This window comes from Saccoglossus kowalevskii, chromosome 1 (assembly GCF_978046115.1).
Source record: "Saccoglossus kowalevskii chromosome 1, keSacKowa6.1, whole genome shotgun sequence".
NCBI classification, from domain to species: domain Eukaryota; kingdom Metazoa; phylum Hemichordata; class Enteropneusta; family Harrimaniidae; genus Saccoglossus; species Saccoglossus kowalevskii.
The window spans coordinates 23,052,352-23,072,513 of NC_140641.1; the positions used below are offsets into that span (position 1 = coordinate 23,052,352).

The window sequence follows — 20,162 nt, forward strand, 5'->3', positions numbered from 1 at the left end:
ATGGCTTTGATTGCTTTATCTGCTAGGTTGTCTCTAGCTTCTGTAAATTTACCATTTGACTGAAAGATTATTCCAAGATAATTATATGAGTTGACACAGCAAAGTTTTTCATTTTGATAATAGAATTGTTCATTTCTTTGTAGTGTTCCCCTTCTGAATACAAGAATTTTAGTTTTCGCAAGATTTACTTTGATTTTCCATTTTTGGCAATAATCTTGCAGTTTATTTAATGCATTTTGTAGGCCATTTTCTGTTATTGAAATTAGCACCAGATCATCGGCGTAAAGTAGCGAGTTAATTTTTGTGTTATGTAGTGTGACCTGATCAAGGGATCTGTCTTCCAAGTATTTACTCATATCATTAACATATAAATTAAATAGTGTGGGGCTTATAACACAGCCTTGTCTCACACCTTTTGTTGTCTCAAATATATCCGTGATTGTGTTTTCTAAACGAATGCATGCTTTTGTATTACAATACATATTTTTAATAATATTATAGATTTTGCCATTTATTTCATTTTTGAGTAATTTATAAAACAATCCATTACGCCAGACACTATCGAAGGCTTTTTGGAAGTCTATAAAGCATGCATATAATTTTCCATTTAGCTGGAGATATTTTTTAACAATTGTTTTCAGTACAAAAATGTGGTCTGTTGTGCGGTGACCTTTACGGAACCCTGCTTGATTATTGTTAATTATGTTATTTGTTTCAAGGTATTGGGTAATTCTATTATTTATTATAATACAGAATGTTTTTTCCATACAACTTGATACAGCTATTCCCCGGTAGTTTCCTGGGTCGTGTGAATCACCCTTTTTATAGATGTGTGAAATAATACTAATATTCCACGACTTTGGATAAATTCCGGACTCTAAAATAAGGTTAAAAAGTTTTTTTAATGGTTTTATCAACGAATCTGAGCTGCATTTCAAAAGCTCAGAGCAGAAGCCATCATAACCAGGTGCTTTTTTATTTTTAAGTTTTTTAATAGCATTTTTTATCTCTTTTTCTGTTATTTTATTGTTAATAAGTTTATTAGATTCATTTCTGTTTTCCATTTCTGACATATCAGAAATGATATTATTTTGCAAATTGTTGTTCTGATCAGCTTTGTTTAATATTTTATAGTATTCTTCCCACTGTTCTACAGAAATAGGATTAGATTGATTTTTATGAGAATTTTTCAATTCATTAATGATTTTCCAAAATTGATTGGGATTTGCAGTTCTCAAATGTGTTAATTTATTTACAATTAACAGCTCTCCCTTTTTTTGTTTAGTTTTGATCAATTTTTTATATTTCTTTTTCTTCACAAAATATATTTCTCTTAACTTTTTTGTCAAAAGGTTGTTTGCTAATCAGTTTAGCACAATAAATCAAATCCTTCTTATGGGTTCTACAATCTTTGTCAAACCACTTTTTTTGTTTATGTTTTTGTTTTGTTTTGATGTTTGATTTCTTCTTTTTAAAGGTTTGATCAACTACATCACCAATAATTGAGTTGAAATTCAGTACTGCATCATGTATTCCATCGTTATCCAAGTTATATTTGTTGTCTAAGAAAGTTTTAATTAAATTTTGAGTTTTTTCAGATGATAAGTTTTCATAATAATCAAAGATAGACAGTTTGTCCCAGATCCAACTTTTAGGGAGGTTATTTTTGTTATATTTTGAACTAATTTTCTTAGAATTGATGGATTTTTCTAATGAAAATAAACATGATATCTGGCAGTGATCTGACAGGATGGTAAAATTATGAACTTGGAAATATTTAAAATTACAGAGCAAGTTTGATGAAGCTAAGGCATAATCTACTGTGCTATTGCCGTTGTAATGATAACATGTGAAGTTACCACACGAGTCACCAGGAATTCTTCCATTTAGGATTCTAATGCCAGCGCTCTTACATAGTTCCAATAGTGATTTACCGTGTGTGTTTATAAGTGTGTCTCTGTTACTACGTTGTAATATGGTATCATCATTTGTATAACAGTTTGGAATAGGCATGAATGAATCGCCATCGGTATTTACAAAGTCAGTCATATTCCCTGTCCTACTATTAAAGTCTCCGAGTATTATAATATCTCCACATTTAGAATAATTACAAATATCTGCTTCCAAGTAATCAAAAAAGTCAGTTCGGCAGTGTTTTGAATTTGAAGGAGGATTGTAAATGAAAGAAAGATATATGTCTTTTTTTAAACTGAAGAATTCTTTTTTAAGTTTACACCATAGTATATCATCAAAAATGTTCTTTTCAATTGTTATTCCTCGTTTTAGATCTTGTTTCACCAGTATAGATATTCCTCCTCCTTGTTGGTTGTTCCTAGTAACTGAAAAGGTATAGTATCCTGGTATTGAAAGGGAACTGTGAGAATTTTTATTCAACCATGTCTCACCGAGACTGATGATATCATGGCATGTTATGTTTTTTATAAAGTCACCATCGTCAAGTTTTCTTTTCACATTTTGTATGTTCCAGTATGACAGTGATAGTGCATTTTTCTGGGAAATTTTTCTTTTTCTTGTAGCTGAAGAATGATTTGTTTTCTTGTTTGTTGTCATGTCCATCATCAGTTGAAGTTTGGTCTTTGACCATATATACTTGCCCAGTCAAAATGGAATGGCATACCTGCGAAGTGAGTCATTGGAGACTGATATGGGTTTCCTCTTGTTGGGTATGGCATGTTGTTTTTGTTTTTATACTGATTTCCTGTATTCCTCTGGTTGTATGTTTTGAAGTGTCGATATCAGATTTGATATATGATATCAGATTTGTTTTGAGCCTTTGGTGAGAAATGAATGAAAATTACGCCACAAGTTTAATAAATCTGATATCATTGGTCACGAATTTTGATATTTCATTTATCACATGTATCCAATTTCCTCAATAGAAGGTAGTAACATCACTTTCATTATTAGTGTATGCCTGTCCTAATCTTATTGGTGTATACGATCTCATTTGCGTACAATTTAACCATCAATTTATTGTCTGATTATTTAAAAATAATTCATTTATAGAGTCGTCAATATATTTCTGCAACCTTTCGCACCATTTTGCAGTAATTCTATCAATCATATCACACATTTCGCAAGAGACTGGCAAATGATACAATTGAAAAAAAATAGTTCCTTGCGTTGCCAAGGGTTGAGAGAATTAGAAACAGCAATGTCCACAAATTCAACATTAAAGAACAAAAATACTAGGACCTTGAGTATCTGAAATTTTCAGTTTATTGCGAGCCGGCATTTATTTTGTAGTCGGCAGACGTACCATGCTTGGTACCCTAGGAGATTCTCAGTTGGTGACGTACGTCATAGTCTCAAATTGCATGCAAGGCCCAATCGAATAGCTGATAAAGTGTGTTATAATCGGGGTAGTGGCTTTATCGCATGTTTTTTCATGTGTTTTCATGAGAATGGTATCAATTAGTGTCAGTATGCGATGTGTTAATTGAAGCTTGGTACATGTACATAGGTGCTCTGGGCTAATTCCACAGACCACAAGGTGCTCTGGGCTAATTCCACAGACCACAAGGTGCTCTGGGCTAATTCCACAGACCACAAGGTGCTCTGGGCTAATTCCACAGACCACAAGGTGCTCTGGGCTAATTCCACAGACCACAAGGTGCTCTGGGCTAATTCCACAGACCACAAGGTGCTCTGGGCTAATTCCACAGACCACAAGGTGCTCTGGGCTAGTTCCACAGACCACAAGGTGCTCTGGGCTAGTTCCACAGACCACAAGGTGCTCTGGGCCAATTCCACAGACCACAAGGTGCTCTGGGCTAATTCCACAGACCACAAGGTGCTCTGGGCTAATTCCACAGACCACAAGGTGCTCTGGGCTAATTCCACAGACCACAAGGTGCTCTGGGCTAATTCCACAGACCACAAGGTGCTCTGGGCTAATTCCACAGACCACAAGGTGCTCTGGGCTAATTCCACAGACCACAAACCATGATCTGTAATTAAATTGTGTTCTACAATTACCATATTATTGTTATCAGCTTTAATTCTGTACATCTCATTGCTTCGACATTGTGCATCTCAGAGCAAAGGTTTCTTGTACTTTGTTTATGTTTTGATTCCAATACTTCTCAGCACATGGTAGTTCTTTCTATTTCACAGAATCGATTGACTTCATGAATCATGTTCCAAAATGCTTAGTGCACATATTGTTGTTTTCAGCTTCACAGACATCATTTTGGTTTGCCATGGCCCATAGAGGATGTTTATTTCACATCAAGACCAGTTGCAATCAACATGGATCTTTCACGTTATGAATGTGACTTTGACTCAACTTCAATGTTCTCAGTTCTGAGTCAGTTTAATGGACAGCGTTTTGAACAGTTGAGAAATGTACCACAGGACACCCAGACAGGAAGTTGATAAATGGTGGATGGTCATCAGAACTCTTCATATGTCATCCAGGGATCTCGCAACGCTGGTTGGAGGTGGTCGACTCGACCGGCACTCAAAATTAGCGACCACCATGGAAATGCTTCTGACCAAGACTATTGTCCGATTGTTATTAGAATTATGTACCTACAGACATGCATCCTGCCAGTCGTAGATTATAATTTGTAAACAATAGACCTAAGCGCATGATACATAATGGCTAGTCGATTTTGTGAAATTAGTATCTCTTTGTTTGTAAGTAAATACGTTCTGCCATTGACACAGTCTTTAGATTAAAGCTAAAAAATTTTCAAAATCAATTCTACCTCGTTATAACATGGTCAAAGCGGAGTTCACGTTCAGTTTAAGATCAGTCAATCAAGATCTAAGTAATCAAGATCTAATAACCACTTAAATCTTGAGCTACCGATATTCTATTTATCCATTATAATTTAATTGTATACAATCGCATAATTAATGTTTTATTATGTGGCGGGTTGGTAATGCATTAGTCATCACATTGTAAAATTGTTGTACCAATCAATTAATTTTAGTAATTAAAACAAAAACGAGAACTTTCGTTCCTATTCATGTGTAAGATTTCTTGAATATATGTTTTGACTAATTCTGTAATTCAATTAGTTGTCTGATTTTGTTATCTGTTGAGGATTAAATAAATCCACTAAATCACAATACACCTACCTAGACCAATCATATTTATTTATATTTTATTTGTTGTTAAAGGGACTTATAGTAATGTATACAACGCGTGTGAAATACATTGTTTATTGACATGAAATTCGAACACGCGCTGCGCGACGACCATCGACCTTTAATATTTGATGAACACATGCAATTTTTATTTTCACAAATTAGTCAATGCAAAGCTTAAACTTTAAAAGAAAATCATTTTCACCCTATTCTTTTGACCGATAATTATTACACATTGATTGTACAACTGTGGGTATCCACTTATGTAATGTATTGTGCATTATCAATATGAGAAGTTTTAATGAAATTGGCAAAAGCGTTTCCAAGAACAGGCAAAAATACCATTTCCACTCTATTTTTTTTGACTGAAATGAAATTCCTAATACACTTGCATTGTTAAATTATGTCTATCAATATATGTAACGCATTATGTTATTTTGACCAAAAGAGACTTTGATTGTGACATTGTGTGTATATGTACTGCCGATACGTAAAGTTTGAATAAAATTGGTCAATACATTGCCAATAACAGGCAAAAACATCATTTTCATTCTACTTTAGATCAATAATGACCTTTTCACCTAAAAATACCCCTAAGATTATGAGTTTTTGAATTATGACGTGACAGTGACAGAACCAAATCCATGAGCACCCATTTCAGACTGTCCTGTGACAGGGGTTAACATAATATTTCAGGGTGAAGTCAACTAACCTTGGACTTCTAACTCGGCATTCGACAGTAACAGGATACAATGTGTTAAATATGAAACCATGTATTGGGTGGAATGGAATATATATGATCTGATAAAGTAATAAACACACTGCACGGCGTAGTGGTCAGCATTCATTTATTCAATAACACATAAATCACCATAGCTTGAGTCCATGACTGCCTCAAGTTTTTCCATCAAATTGTCTTTGTTAATTTTGGAGCAATTTTAGTGTTCCCTACAGGTCTTCACAAAAATTGTGCATTTTTTTTTTGTATTCAAATCAGTAATGAAACGGTCATCATACACCAATAGTGCTGAACTAACATTTCTTCCACAAGAAGCCTAGATTATAAATATTATGCAAAGTATTTTCACACGGTTTAAGGAGCATATGAATCCACTTTTAAACAGTGGTATATGTGAACATTTTATATGAAGCTGATAAATTAAAAAAAATACCACAGAGTTTTATATAACTTAAATATAAAAAAATATTAAACAACTTTAAGTAAGCTACAATGGAATGTCAAGCATACACTCAAATACTCTACAGTTGTTTGTGTGTACGCTTCAATAGTCGTCAAGATCTTCTTCACTGTCGCTATCTTCAGTTTTCTTAGTAAACCCAAATACAGAAGATGACTTGTTTTCTTGGTCTGGCAATGCTATAACACCTGAATGAGATATTAAGACATGTGTTAACGGTACACTAATAATGCAAATAAGTAACTTGGACAAGTAAGTAACTAGATTGAATTTAAAAAAAAAAAAAACAGGAGTTATTGATAATTTTACTATTAAATAAAAATTATGATAAATAGTGATATGTAAATTAGCTACAAGGCTTGGAAGTACATTGAGCCTGACCCTGTTATATTTGCGTGCAACAATTATAAAAAGACTTGCCTGATCTTCCAATTCGCTTTTCAAGGTCCTCTGTTGTGAAACTATCTGTGTTTCCTAGTTCTTCAAAGCCAACAATTCTAGATAAAATAGAGAGAAATGTTTTTATTACAAAGGATGCATTTTATAAAACTTAATTTTTTTTGATTCATTTTACACAAATTTTTTGGGATTGATATCAAACAGAACATATTGTGGATATCACTGATTTTTAACTTCTTACTAACATTTTCAAAACTGATTTGGAACAATACGCCCTCTAAGCCAATGACACATCATTGACACACAGAGTTTTTTTCATGACACAAGTTACACTAGAATGTCATTGTAAAATAATATATTGAAAAAGTCATTGAAAATTTGTAATTGCAGTTTGGTAATAAATGGAAAATTCACATTTTATAAACATAAGTATGAAATGAAGAAAATAAGTGGCTACAACATTTTTGTTGTCACCTACAGCTTGCGTACAATCTTGATATTTTTAGTCCCTGTTTGAATGTAGTCCGGAAACCAGGATTTATGGCGGCCATTTTGTTTTAATGAGTGCGAATGATTGGTTTAACGATCATGTTCAAAATGGCCGACCGATGGCCATTTTGTTTTAATTAATACAGTTCCAGAGCAATATCTCTCAATATGGACAAGTACTCAATTGACAATTAGATACAAGATGACTGAATGTCAATCATTTTAATGTTAAAAAATCATAATCTAGCATCATCTTCTGGATCCATATCTTTGACATGTTTATGTTTATGTTTATGTTCTATTAGATTTAAAATTTTATAACTAACTGGGACTGTGCCATGCATGGCACAAGCTGACCCAACTTTATTCCAGATGGTGAAGGTATAAGTACAATACCAATAAATGTAGACACATTTAGCACCAAGAACAAAATAATTCAGCATTCCACAAAAAGAAAGTGATTGGTTTTCAGATGGATTATTTACCAGTATTCGTTTATCACAAAATTAGCAAATATTTCACTTGTCTGCTGCTCATTATGACAAGAATACTGTAATATTTTACACACATAGAATTATATCCCCTGTCAATTAGGCAGATTTCAAAATGTTGCATTCCACACAGTAACATTACCCAAATCAAGTAACAGAACATACCTATCAACTATTGCACCATCTTTGAAACATATGATTGCTGGCAGTATCCTCACTTGAAGCTTTTGAACAAAGAACTTTGCAACTTCCACACTAATTTTCGAAAACTTTGTGTTGAAATGCTTTGGTGCTAATTTCTGGGAAAAAAATAAAAGTGAGAATTGATATCAGGCACTCCTGATGACGGTAAACAAGTACTTTGATCAGGATTCATACCTTTAACATGATGGATAACTATCACAATGAGATCTTAGTGACATAAGTTGAACTTACTGTGAGATGTTCATCGATTATACTACATCTTCTAAAATCGGGATGATAAAAATGAACAATGGCTTTCTGTTCTTGTAAAGTCATGTCTAAAAAATTTTTCTCTTTCTCAATTTCTCTGTAAAAAGCAAAACACCAAAAGTTAATTTTACATATATACATATTTATTATTACCACATGAACCTAATTTCACAGGTTTGTTTGGAGAAATACACATACTTATGAACTAGCTCTACTGCCAGTTTGCAAGCGCTGCTAATACTGGTAGTCCATATCAATAAACAATGTGCTGATGTAATATGAGTGCTGGATACATACATGTACCACTATAAACATTCTTTGTGGTGACGTAAGGGGTTGAATACCCTAGCTCGAGCTAAGAAAATGTCCGTGATCGCTTAGTATGTTCTAAGAAATGCAAAATATGGATTAAATCTGGTCTGTTTTAAGACCCGCTCCAGATCCTTAGCATTGGCTGACAAAGTATGCGTGAAGGCTTAGCTCAGGCTAAGCACCCAAAACACAATTGTATTCAGTGCTCATTTGGAAGATTTACTATTGTATTCATAACTGTTCATTTCTGTATGCCATTTCCGACATGATAATCAACACGAGCACATCATGAGATATTGTTGTCAAGAAAAAATGAACTGACGATGAAACTCTTTGCTGCCCGGTACTTGCTCTTGCAATCTGCACTTTCTGAATTTACTTTAGTTTTGTTTTATAACCGTAGAACTAACATGTATACCTTTCTAGTTACTGCACTGAGTAATCATAGTTTAAATGACTGATGATATTTGTATATTCATTAGCCCTTGCTAACCACAGTTTTTTCTCGTGCATGAACGCAATTGGGTGTATCCGATATGCAAACTTACGAGATTAGCTTATATCTTAGCCCTCTTAGCCAGCACTTTGAGTAGCATGAACAACACTACTCATATAAACTCATGTACAAATCACACCAAACCAACAAAATGTGCACTGTTTTCATACTTGCGTGTAAACACCTGTGACCATATAAACTCATGTACAAATCACACCAAACCAACAAAATGTGCACTGTTTACATACTTGTGTGTAAACACCTGTGACCATATAAACTCATGTACAAATCACACCAAACCAACAAAATGTGCACTGTTTACATACTTGTGTGTAAACACCTGTGACCATATAAACTCATGTACAAATCACACCAAACCAACAAAATGTGCATTGTTTTCATACTTGTGTGTAAACACCTGTGACCATATAAACTCATGTACAAATCACACCAAACCAACAAAATGTGCACTGTTTTCATACTTGCGTGTAAACACCTGTGACCATATAAACTCATGTACAAATCACACCAAACCAACAAAATGTGCACTGTTTTCATACTTGCGTGTAAACACCTGTGACCATATAAACTCATGTATAAATCACACCAAACCAACAAAATGTGCATTGTTTTCATACTTGCGTGTAAACACCTGTGACCATATAAACTCATGTACAAATCACACCAAACCAACAAAATGTGCACTGTTTTCATACTTGCGTGTAAACACCTGTGACCATATAAACTCATGTACAAATCACACCAAACCAACAAAATGTGCACTGTTTTTATACTTGCGTGTAAACACCTGTGACCATATAAACTCATGTATAAATCACACCAAACCAACAAAATGTGCACTGTTTTCATACTTGTGTGTAAACACCTGTGACCATATAAACTCATGTACAAATCACACCAAACCAACAAAATGTGCACTGTTTTCATACTTGTGTGTAAACACCTGTGACCATATAAACTCATGTATAAATCACACCAAACCAACAAAATGTGCATTGTTTTCATACTTGCGTGTAAACACCTGTGACCATATAAACTCATGTACAAACCACACCAAACCAACAAAATGTGCACTGTTTTCATACTTGCGTGTAAACACCTGTGACCATATAAACTCATGTACAAATCACACCAAACCAACAAAATGTGCACTGTTTTCATACTTGCGTGTAAACACCTGTGACCATATAAACTCATGTACAAACCACACTAAACCAACAAAATGTGCACTGTTTTCATACTTGCGTGTAAACACCTGTGACCATATAAACTCATGTACAAACCACACCAAACCAACAAAATGTGCACTGTTTTCATACTTGCGTGTAAACACCTGTGACCATATAAACTCATGTATAAATCACACCAAACCAACAAAATGTGCATTGTTTTCATACTTGCGTGTAAACACCTGTGACCATATAAACTCATGTACAAACCACACCAAACCAACAAAATGTGCACTGTTTCATACTTGCGTGTAAACACCTGTGACCATATAAACTCATGTACAAACCACACCAAACCAACAAAATGCGCAGTTTTTATACTTGCGTGTAAACACCTGTGACCGTATAAACTCATGTATAAATCACACCAAACCAACAAAATGTGCACTGTTTTCATACTTGCATGTAAACACCTGTGACCATATAAACTCATGTACAAACCACACCAAACCAACAAAATGTGCACTGTTTTCATACTTGCGTGTAAACACCTGTGACCATATAAACTCATGTATAAATCACACCAAACCAACAAAATGTGCATTGTTTTCATACTTGCGTGTAAACACCTGTGACCATATAAACTCATGTACAAATCACACCAAACCAACAAAATGTGCACTGTTTCATACTTGCGTGTAAACACCTGTGACCATATAAACTCATGTACAAACCACACCAAACCAACAAAATGCGAAGTTTTTATACTTGCGTGTAAACACCTGTGACCGTATAAACTCATGTATAAATCACACCAAACCAACAAAATGTGCACTGTTTTCATACTTGCATGTAAACACCTGTGACCATATAAACTCATGTACAAACCACACCAAACCAACAAAATGTGCAGTTTTCATACTTGCGTGTAAACACCTGTGACCATATAAACTCATGTACAAATCACACCAAACCAACAAAATGTGCACTGTTTTCATACTTGCGTGTAAACACCTGTGACCATATAAACTCATGTATAAATCACACCAAACCAACAAAATGTGCATTGTTTTCATACTTGCGTGTAAACACCTGTGACCATATAAACTCATGTACAAATCACACCAAACCAACAAAATGTGCACTGTTTTCATACTTGCGTGTAAACACCTGTGACCATATAAACTCATGTACAAATCACACCAAACCAACAAAATGTGCACTGTTTTCATACTTGCGTGTAAACACCTGTGACCATATAAACTCATGTATAAATCACACCAAACCAACAAAATGTGCATTGTTTTCATACTTGCGTGTAAACACCTGTGACCATATAAACTCATGTACAAACCACACCAAACCAACAAAATGTGCACTGTTTTCATACTTGCGTGTAAACACCTGTGACCATATAAACTCATGTACAAATCACACCAAACCAACAAAATGTGCACTGTTTTCATACTTGCGTGTAAACACCTGTGACCATATAAACTCATGTATAAATCACACCAAACCAACAAAATGTGCATTGTTTTCATACTTGCATGTAAACACCTGTGACCATATAAACTCATGTACAAACCACACCAAACCAACAAAATGTGCATTGTTTTCATACTTGCGTGTAAACACCTGTGACCATATAAACTCATGTACAAATCACACCAAACCAACAAAATGCGCACTGTTTTTATACTTGCGTGTAAACACCTGTGACCGTATAAACTCATGTATAAATCACACCAAACCAACAAAATGTGCACTGTTTTTATACTTGCGTGTAAACACCTGTGACCGTATAAACTCATGTATAAATCACACCAAACCAACAAAATGTGCACTGTTTTCATACTTGCATGTAAACACCTGTGACCATATAAACTCATGTACAAACCACACCAAACCAACAAAATGTGCACTGTTTTCATACTTGCGTGTAAACACCTGTGACCATATAAACTCATGTACAAACCACACCAAACCAACAAAATGTGCAGTTTTCATACTTGCGTGTAAACACCTGTGACCATATAAACTCATGTACAAACCACACCAAACCAACAAAATGTGCAGTTTTCATACTTGCGTGTAAACACCTGTGACCATATAAACTCATGTACAAACCACACCAAACCAACAAAATGTGCAGTTTTCATACTTGCGTGTAAACACCTGTGACCATATAAACTCATGTATAAATCACACCAAACCAACAAAATGTGCATTGTTTTCATACTTGCGTGTAAACACCTGTGACCGTATAAACTCATGTATAAATCACACCAAACCAACAAAATGTGCACTGTTTTCATACTTGCGTGTAAACACCTGTGACCATATAAACTCATGTACAAACCACACCAAACCAACAAAATGTGCACTGCTTTCATACTTGCGTGTAAACACCTGTGACCATATAAACTCATGTACAAATCACACCAAACCAACAAAATGTGCATTGTTTTCATACTTGCGTGTAAACACCTGTGACCATATAAACTCATGTACAAACCACACCAAACCAACAAAATGTGCACTGTTTTCATACTTGCGTGTAAACACCTGTGACCATATAAACTCATGTATAAATCACACCAAACCAACAAAATGTGCATTGTTTTCATACTTGCATGTAAACACCTGTGACCATATAAACTCATGTACAAACCACACCAAACCAACAAAATGTGCACTGTTTCATACTTGCGTGTAAACACCTGTGACCATATAAACTCATGTATAAATCACACCAAACCAACAAAATGCGCACTGTTTTTATACTTGCATGTAAACACCTGTGACCATATAAACTCATGTATAAATCACACCAAACCAACAAAATGCGCACTGTTTTTAAACTTGCGTGTAAACACCTGTGACCATATAAACTCATGTACAAATCACACCAAACCAACAAAATGTGCACTGTTTCATACTTGCGTGTAAACACCTGTGACCATATAAACTCATGTATAAATCACACCAAACCAACAAAATGTGCACTGTTTTCATACTTGTGTGTAAACACCTGTGACCATATAAACTCATGTACAAATCACACCAAACCAACAAAATGTGCACTGTTTTCATACTTGTGTGTAAACACCTGTGACCATATAAACTCATGTATAAATCACACCAAACCAACAAAATGTGCATTGTTTTCATACTTGCGTGTAAACACCTGTGACCATATAAACTCATGTACAAACCACACCAAACCAACAAAATGTGCACTGTTTTCATACTTGCGTGTAAACACCTGTGACCATATAAACTCATGTACAAATCACACCAAACCAACAAAATGTGCACTGTTTTCATACTTGCGTGTAAACACCTGTGACCATATAAACTCATGTACAAACCACACTAAACCAACAAAATGTGCACTGTTTTCATACTTGCGTGTAAACACCTGTGACCATATAAACTCATGTACAAACCACACCAAACCAACAAAATGTGCACTGTTTTCATACTTGCGTGTAAACACCTGTGACCATATAAACTCATGTATAAATCACACCAAACCAACAAAATGTGCATTGTTTTCATACTTGCGTGTAAACACCTGTGACCATATAAACTCATGTACAAACCACACCAAACCAACAAAATGTGCACTGTTTCATACTTGCGTGTAAACACCTGTGACCATATAAACTCATGTACAAACCACACCAAACCAACAAAATGCGCAGTTTTTATACTTGCGTGTAAACACCTGTGACCGTATAAACTCATGTATAAATCACACCAAACCAACAAAATGTGCACTGTTTTCATACTTGCATGTAAACACCTGTGACCATATAAACTCATGTACAAACCACACCAAACCAACAAAATGTGCACTGTTTTCATACTTGCGTGTAAACACCTGTGACCATATAAACTCATGTATAAATCACACCAAACCAACAAAATGTGCATTGTTTTCATACTTGCGTGTAAACACCTGTGACCATATAAACTCATGTACAAATCACACCAAACCAACAAAATGTGCACTGTTTCATACTTGCGTGTAAACACCTGTGACCATATAAACTCATGTACAAACCACACCAAACCAACAAAATGCGAAGTTTTTATACTTGCGTGTAAACACCTGTGACCGTATAAACTCATGTATAAATCACACCAAACCAACAAAATGTGCACTGTTTTCATACTTGCATGTAAACACCTGTGACCATATAAACTCATGTACAAACCACACCAAACCAACAAAATGTGCAGTTTTCATACTTGCGTGTAAACACCTGTGACCATATAAACTCATGTACAAATCACACCAAACCAACAAAATGTGCACTGTTTTCATACTTGCGTGTAAACACCTGTGACCATATAAACTCATGTATAAATCACACCAAACCAACAAAATGTGCATTGTTTTCATACTTGCGTGTAAACACCTGTGACCATATAAACTCATGTACAAATCACACCAAACCAACAAAATGTGCACTGTTTTCATACTTGCGTGTAAACACCTGTGACCATATAAACTCATGTACAAATCACACCAAACCAACAAAATGTGCACTGTTTTCATACTTGCGTGTAAACACCTGTGACCATATAAACTCATGTATAAATCACACCAAACCAACAAAATGTGCATTGTTTTCATACTTGCGTGTAAACACCTGTGACCATATAAACTCATGTACAAACCACACCAAACCAACAAAATGTGCACTGTTTTCATACTTGCGTGTAAACACCTGTGACCATATAAACTCATGTACAAATCACACCAAACCAACAAAATGTGCACTGTTTTCATACTTGCGTGTAAACACCTGTGACCATATAAACTCATGTATAAATCACACCAAACCAACAAAATGTGCATTGTTTTCATACTTGCATGTAAACACCTGTGACCATATAAACTCATGTACAAACCACACCAAACCAACAAAATGTGCATTGTTTTCATACTTGCGTGTAAACACCTGTGACCATATAAACTCATGTACAAATCACACCAAACCAACAAAATGCGCACTGTTTTTATACTTGCGTGTAAACACCTGTGACCGTATAAACTCATGTATAAATCACACCAAACCAACAAAATGTGCACTGTTTTTATACTTGCGTGTAAACACCTGTGACCGTATAAACTCATGTATAAATCACACCAAACCAACAAAATGTGCACTGTTTTCATACTTGCATGTAAACACCTGTGACCATATAAACTCATGTACAAACCACACCAAACCAACAAAATGTGCACTGTTTTCATACTTGTGTGTAAACACCTGTGACCATATAAACTCATGTACAAATCACACCAAACCAACAAAATGTGCACTGTTTTCATACTTGTGTGTAAACACCTGTGACCATATAAACTCATGTATAAATCACACCAAACCAACAAAATGTGCATTGTTTTCATACTTGCGTGTAAACACCTGTGACCATATAAACTCATGTACAAACCACACCAAACCAACAAAATGTGCACTGTTTTCATACTTGCGTGTAAACACCTGTGACCATATAAACTCATGTACAAATCACACCAAACCAACAAAATGTGCACTGTTTTCATACTTGCGTGTAAACACCTGTGACCATATAAACTCATGTACAAACCACACTAAACCAACAAAATGTGCACTGTTTTCATACTTGCGTGTAAACACCTGTGACCATATAAACTCATGTACAAACCACACCAAACCAACAAAATGTGCACTGTTTTCATACTTGCGTGTAAACACCTGTGACCATATAAACTCATGTATAAATCACACCAAACCAACAAAATGTGCATTGTTTTCATACTTGCGTGTAAACACCTGTGACCATATAAACTCATGTACAAACCACACCAAACCAACAAAATGTGCACTGTTTCATACTTGCGTGTAAACACCTGTGACCATATAAACTCATGTACAAACCACACCAAACCAACAAAATGCGCAGTTTTTATACTTGCGTGTAAACACCTGTGACCGTATAAACTCATGTATAAATCACACCAAACCAACAAAATGTGCACTGTTTTCATACTTGCATGTAAACACCTGTGACCATATAAACTCATGTACAAACCACACCAAACCAACAAAATGTGCACTGTTTTCATACTTGCGTGTAAACACCTGTGACCATATAAACTCATGTATAAATCACACCAAACCAACAAAATGTGCATTGTTTTCATACTTGCGTGTAAACACCTGTGACCATATAAACTCATGTACAAATCACACCAAACCAACAAAATGTGCACTGTTTCATACTTGCGTGTAAACACCTGTGACCATATAAACTCATGTACAAACCACACCAAACCAACAAAATGCGAAGTTTTTATACTTGCGTGTAAACACCTGTGACCGTATAAACTCATGTATAAATCACACCAAACCAACAAAATGTGCACTGTTTTCATACTTGCATGTAAACACCTGTGACCATATAAACTCATGTACAAACCACACCAAACCAACAAAATGTGCAGTTTTCATACTTGCGTGTAAACACCTGTGACCATATAAACTCATGTACAAATCACACCAAACCAACAAAATGTGCACTGTTTTCATACTTGCGTGTAAACACCTGTGACCATATAAACTCATGTATAAATCACACCAAACCAACAAAATGTGCATTGTTTTCATACTTGCGTGTAAACACCTGTGACCATATAAACTCATGTACAAATCACACCAAACCAACAAAATGTGCACTGTTTTCATACTTGCGTGTAAACACCTGTGACCATATAAACTCATGTACAAATCACACCAAACCAACAAAATGTGCACTGTTTTCATACTTGCGTGTAAACACCTGTGACCATATAAACTCATGTATAAATCACACCAAACCAACAAAATGTGCATTGTTTTCATACTTGCGTGTAAACACCTGTGACCATATAAACTCATGTACAAACCACACCAAACCAACAAAATGTGCACTGTTTTCATACTTGCGTGTAAACACCTGTGACCATATAAACTCATGTACAAATCACACCAAACCAACAAAATGTGCACTGTTTTCATACTTGCGTGTAAACACCTGTGACCATATAAACTCATGTATAAATCACACCAAACCAACAAAATGTGCATTGTTTTCATACTTGCATGTAAACACCTGTGACCATATAAACTCATGTACAAACCACACCAAACCAACAAAATGTGCATTGTTTTCATACTTGCGTGTAAACACCTGTGACCATATAAACTCATGTACAAATCACACCAAACCAACAAAATGCGCACTGTTTTTATACTTGCGTGTAAACACCTGTGACCGTATAAACTCATGTATAAATCACACCAAACCAACAAAATGTGCACTGTTTTTATACTTGCGTGTAAACACCTGTGACCGTATAAACTCATGTATAAATCACACCAAACCAACAAAATGTGCACTGTTTTCATACTTGCATGTAAACACCTGTGACCATATAAACTCATGTACAAACCACACCAAACCAACAAAATGTGCACTGTTTTCATACTTGCGTGTAAACACCTGTGACCATATAAACTCATGTACAAACCACACCAAACCAACAAAATGTGCAGTTTTCATACTTGCGTGTAAACACCTGTGACCATATAAACTCATGTACAAACCACACCAAACCAACAAAATGTGCAGTTTTCATACTTGCGTGTAAACACCTGTGACCATATAAACTCATGTACAAACCACACCAAACCAACAAAATGTGCAGTTTTCATACTTGCGTGTAAACACCTGTGACCATATAAACTCATGTATAAATCACACCAAACCAACAAAATGTGCATTGTTTTCATACTTGCGTGTAAACACCTGTGACCGTATAAACTCATGTATAAATCACACCAAACCAACAAAATGTGCACTGTTTTCATACTTGCGTGTAAACACCTGTGACCATATAAACTCATGTACAAACCACACCAAACCAACAAAATGTGCAGTTTTCATACTTGCGTGTAAACACCTGTGACCATATAAACTCATGTACAAATCACACCAAACCAACAAAATGTGCACTGCTTTCATACTTGCGTGTAAACACCTGTGACCATATAAACTCATGTACAAATCACACCAAACCAACAAAATGTGCATTGTTTTCATACTTGCGTGTAAACACCTGTGACCATATAAACTCATGTACAAACCACACCAAACCAACAAAATGTGCACTGTTTTCATACTTGCGTGTAAACACCTGTGACCATATAAACTCATGTATAAATCACACCAAACCAACAAAATGTGCATTGTTTTCATACTTGCATGTAAACACCTGTGACCATATAAACTCATGTACAAACCACACCAAACCAACAAAATGTGCACTGTTTCATACTTGCGTGTAAACACCTGTGACCATATAAACTCATGTATAAATCACACCAAACCAACAAAATGCGCACTGTTTTTATACTTGCATGTAAACACCTGTGACCATATAAACTCATGTATAAATCACACCAAACCAACAAAATGCGCACTGTTTTTAAACTTGCGTGTAAACACCTGTGACCATATAAACTCATGTACAAATCACACCAAACCAACAAAATGTGCACTGTTTCATACTTGCGTGTAAACACCTGTGACCATATAAACTCATGTATAAATCACACCAAACCAACAAAATGTGCACTGTTTTCATACTTGTGTGTAAACACCTGTGACCATATAAACTCATGTACAAATCACACCAAACCAACAAAATGTGCACTGTTTTCATACTTGTGTGTAAACACCTGTGACCATATAAACTCATGTATAAATCACACCAAACCAACAAAATGTGCATTGTTTTCATACTTGCGTGTAAACACCTGTGACCATATAAACTCATGTACAAACCACACCAAACCAACAAAATGTGCACTGTTTTCATACTTGCGTGTAAACACCTGTGACCATATAAACTCATGTACAAATCACACCAAACCAACAAAATGTGCACTGTTTTCATACTTGCGTGTAAACACCTGTGACCATATAAACTCATGTACAAACCACACTAAACCAACAAAATGTGCACTGTTTTCATACTTGCGTGTAAACACCTGTGACCATATAAACTCATGTACAAACCACACCAAACCAACAAAATGTGCACTGTTTTCATACTTGCGTGTAAACACCTGTGACCATATAAACTCATGTATAAATCACACCAAACCAACAAAATGTGCATTGTTTTCATACTTGCGTGTAAACACCTGTGACCATATAAACTCATGTACAAACCACACCAAACCAACAAAATGTGCACTGTTTCATACTTGCGTGTAAACACCTGTGACCATATAAACTCATGTACAAACCACACCAAACCAACAAAATGCGCAGTTTTTATACTTGCGTGTAAACACCTGTGACCGTATAAACTCATGTATAAATCACACCAAACCAACAAAATGTGCACTGTTTTCATACTTGCATGTAAACACCTGTGACCATATAAACTCATGTACAAACCACACCAAACCAACAAAATGTGCACTGTTTTCATACTTGCGTGTAAACACCTGTGACCATATAAACTCATGTATAAATCACACCAAACCAACAAAATGTGCATTGTTTTCATACTTGCGTGTAAACACCTGTGACCATATAAACTCATGTACAAATCACACCAAACCAACAAAATGTGCACTGTTTCATACTTGCGTGTAAACACCTGTGACCATATAAACTCATGTACAAACCACACCAAACCAACAAAATGCGAAGTTTTTATACTTGCGTGTAAACACCTGTGACCGTATAAACTCATGTATAAATCACACCAAACCAACAAAATGTGCACTGTTTTCATACTTGCATGTAAACACCTGTGACCATATAAACTCATGTACAAACCACACCAAACCAACAAAATGTGCAGTTTTCATACTTGCGTGTAAACACCTGTGACCATATAAACTCATGTACAAATCACACCAAACCAACAAAATGTGCACTGTTTTCATACTTGCGTGTA

The 20,162-nt window shown here is 35.3% G+C and overlaps 2 protein-coding genes across 2 annotated transcripts in view; one reads left to right on the forward strand and one right to left on the reverse strand.

Annotated features, from left to right (window-relative positions):
* The window catches only part of LOC100370438 (RNA ligase 1-like), a 32,781-nt gene extending 27,795 nt beyond the window's left edge, over positions 1-4,986 (forward strand). The window contains exon 6 of the mRNA XM_002740723.4: positions 4,198-4,986. Within this exon, the coding sequence (XP_002740769.1) occupies positions 4,198-4,398 (201 nt within the window). The 3' untranslated portion in view covers positions 4,399-4,986. The remainder of the gene's footprint in view (positions 1-4,197) is intronic.
* A 963-nt stretch (positions 4,987-5,949) lies between these two features.
* LOC102809359 (phosducin-like protein 3) overlaps positions 5,950-20,162 on the reverse strand; it is a 43,763-nt gene continuing 29,550 nt past the window's right edge. The window contains exons 3-6 of the mRNA XM_085499832.1: positions 8,132-8,246; positions 7,862-7,995; positions 6,738-6,814; positions 5,950-6,505 (exon numbers count right to left, since the gene is read on the reverse strand). Of these exons, the coding sequence (XP_085355958.1) occupies positions 6,402-6,505; positions 6,738-6,814; positions 7,862-7,995; positions 8,132-8,246 (430 nt within the window). The 3' untranslated portion in view covers positions 5,950-6,401. The remainder of the gene's footprint in view (positions 6,506-6,737; positions 6,815-7,861; positions 7,996-8,131; positions 8,247-20,162) is intronic.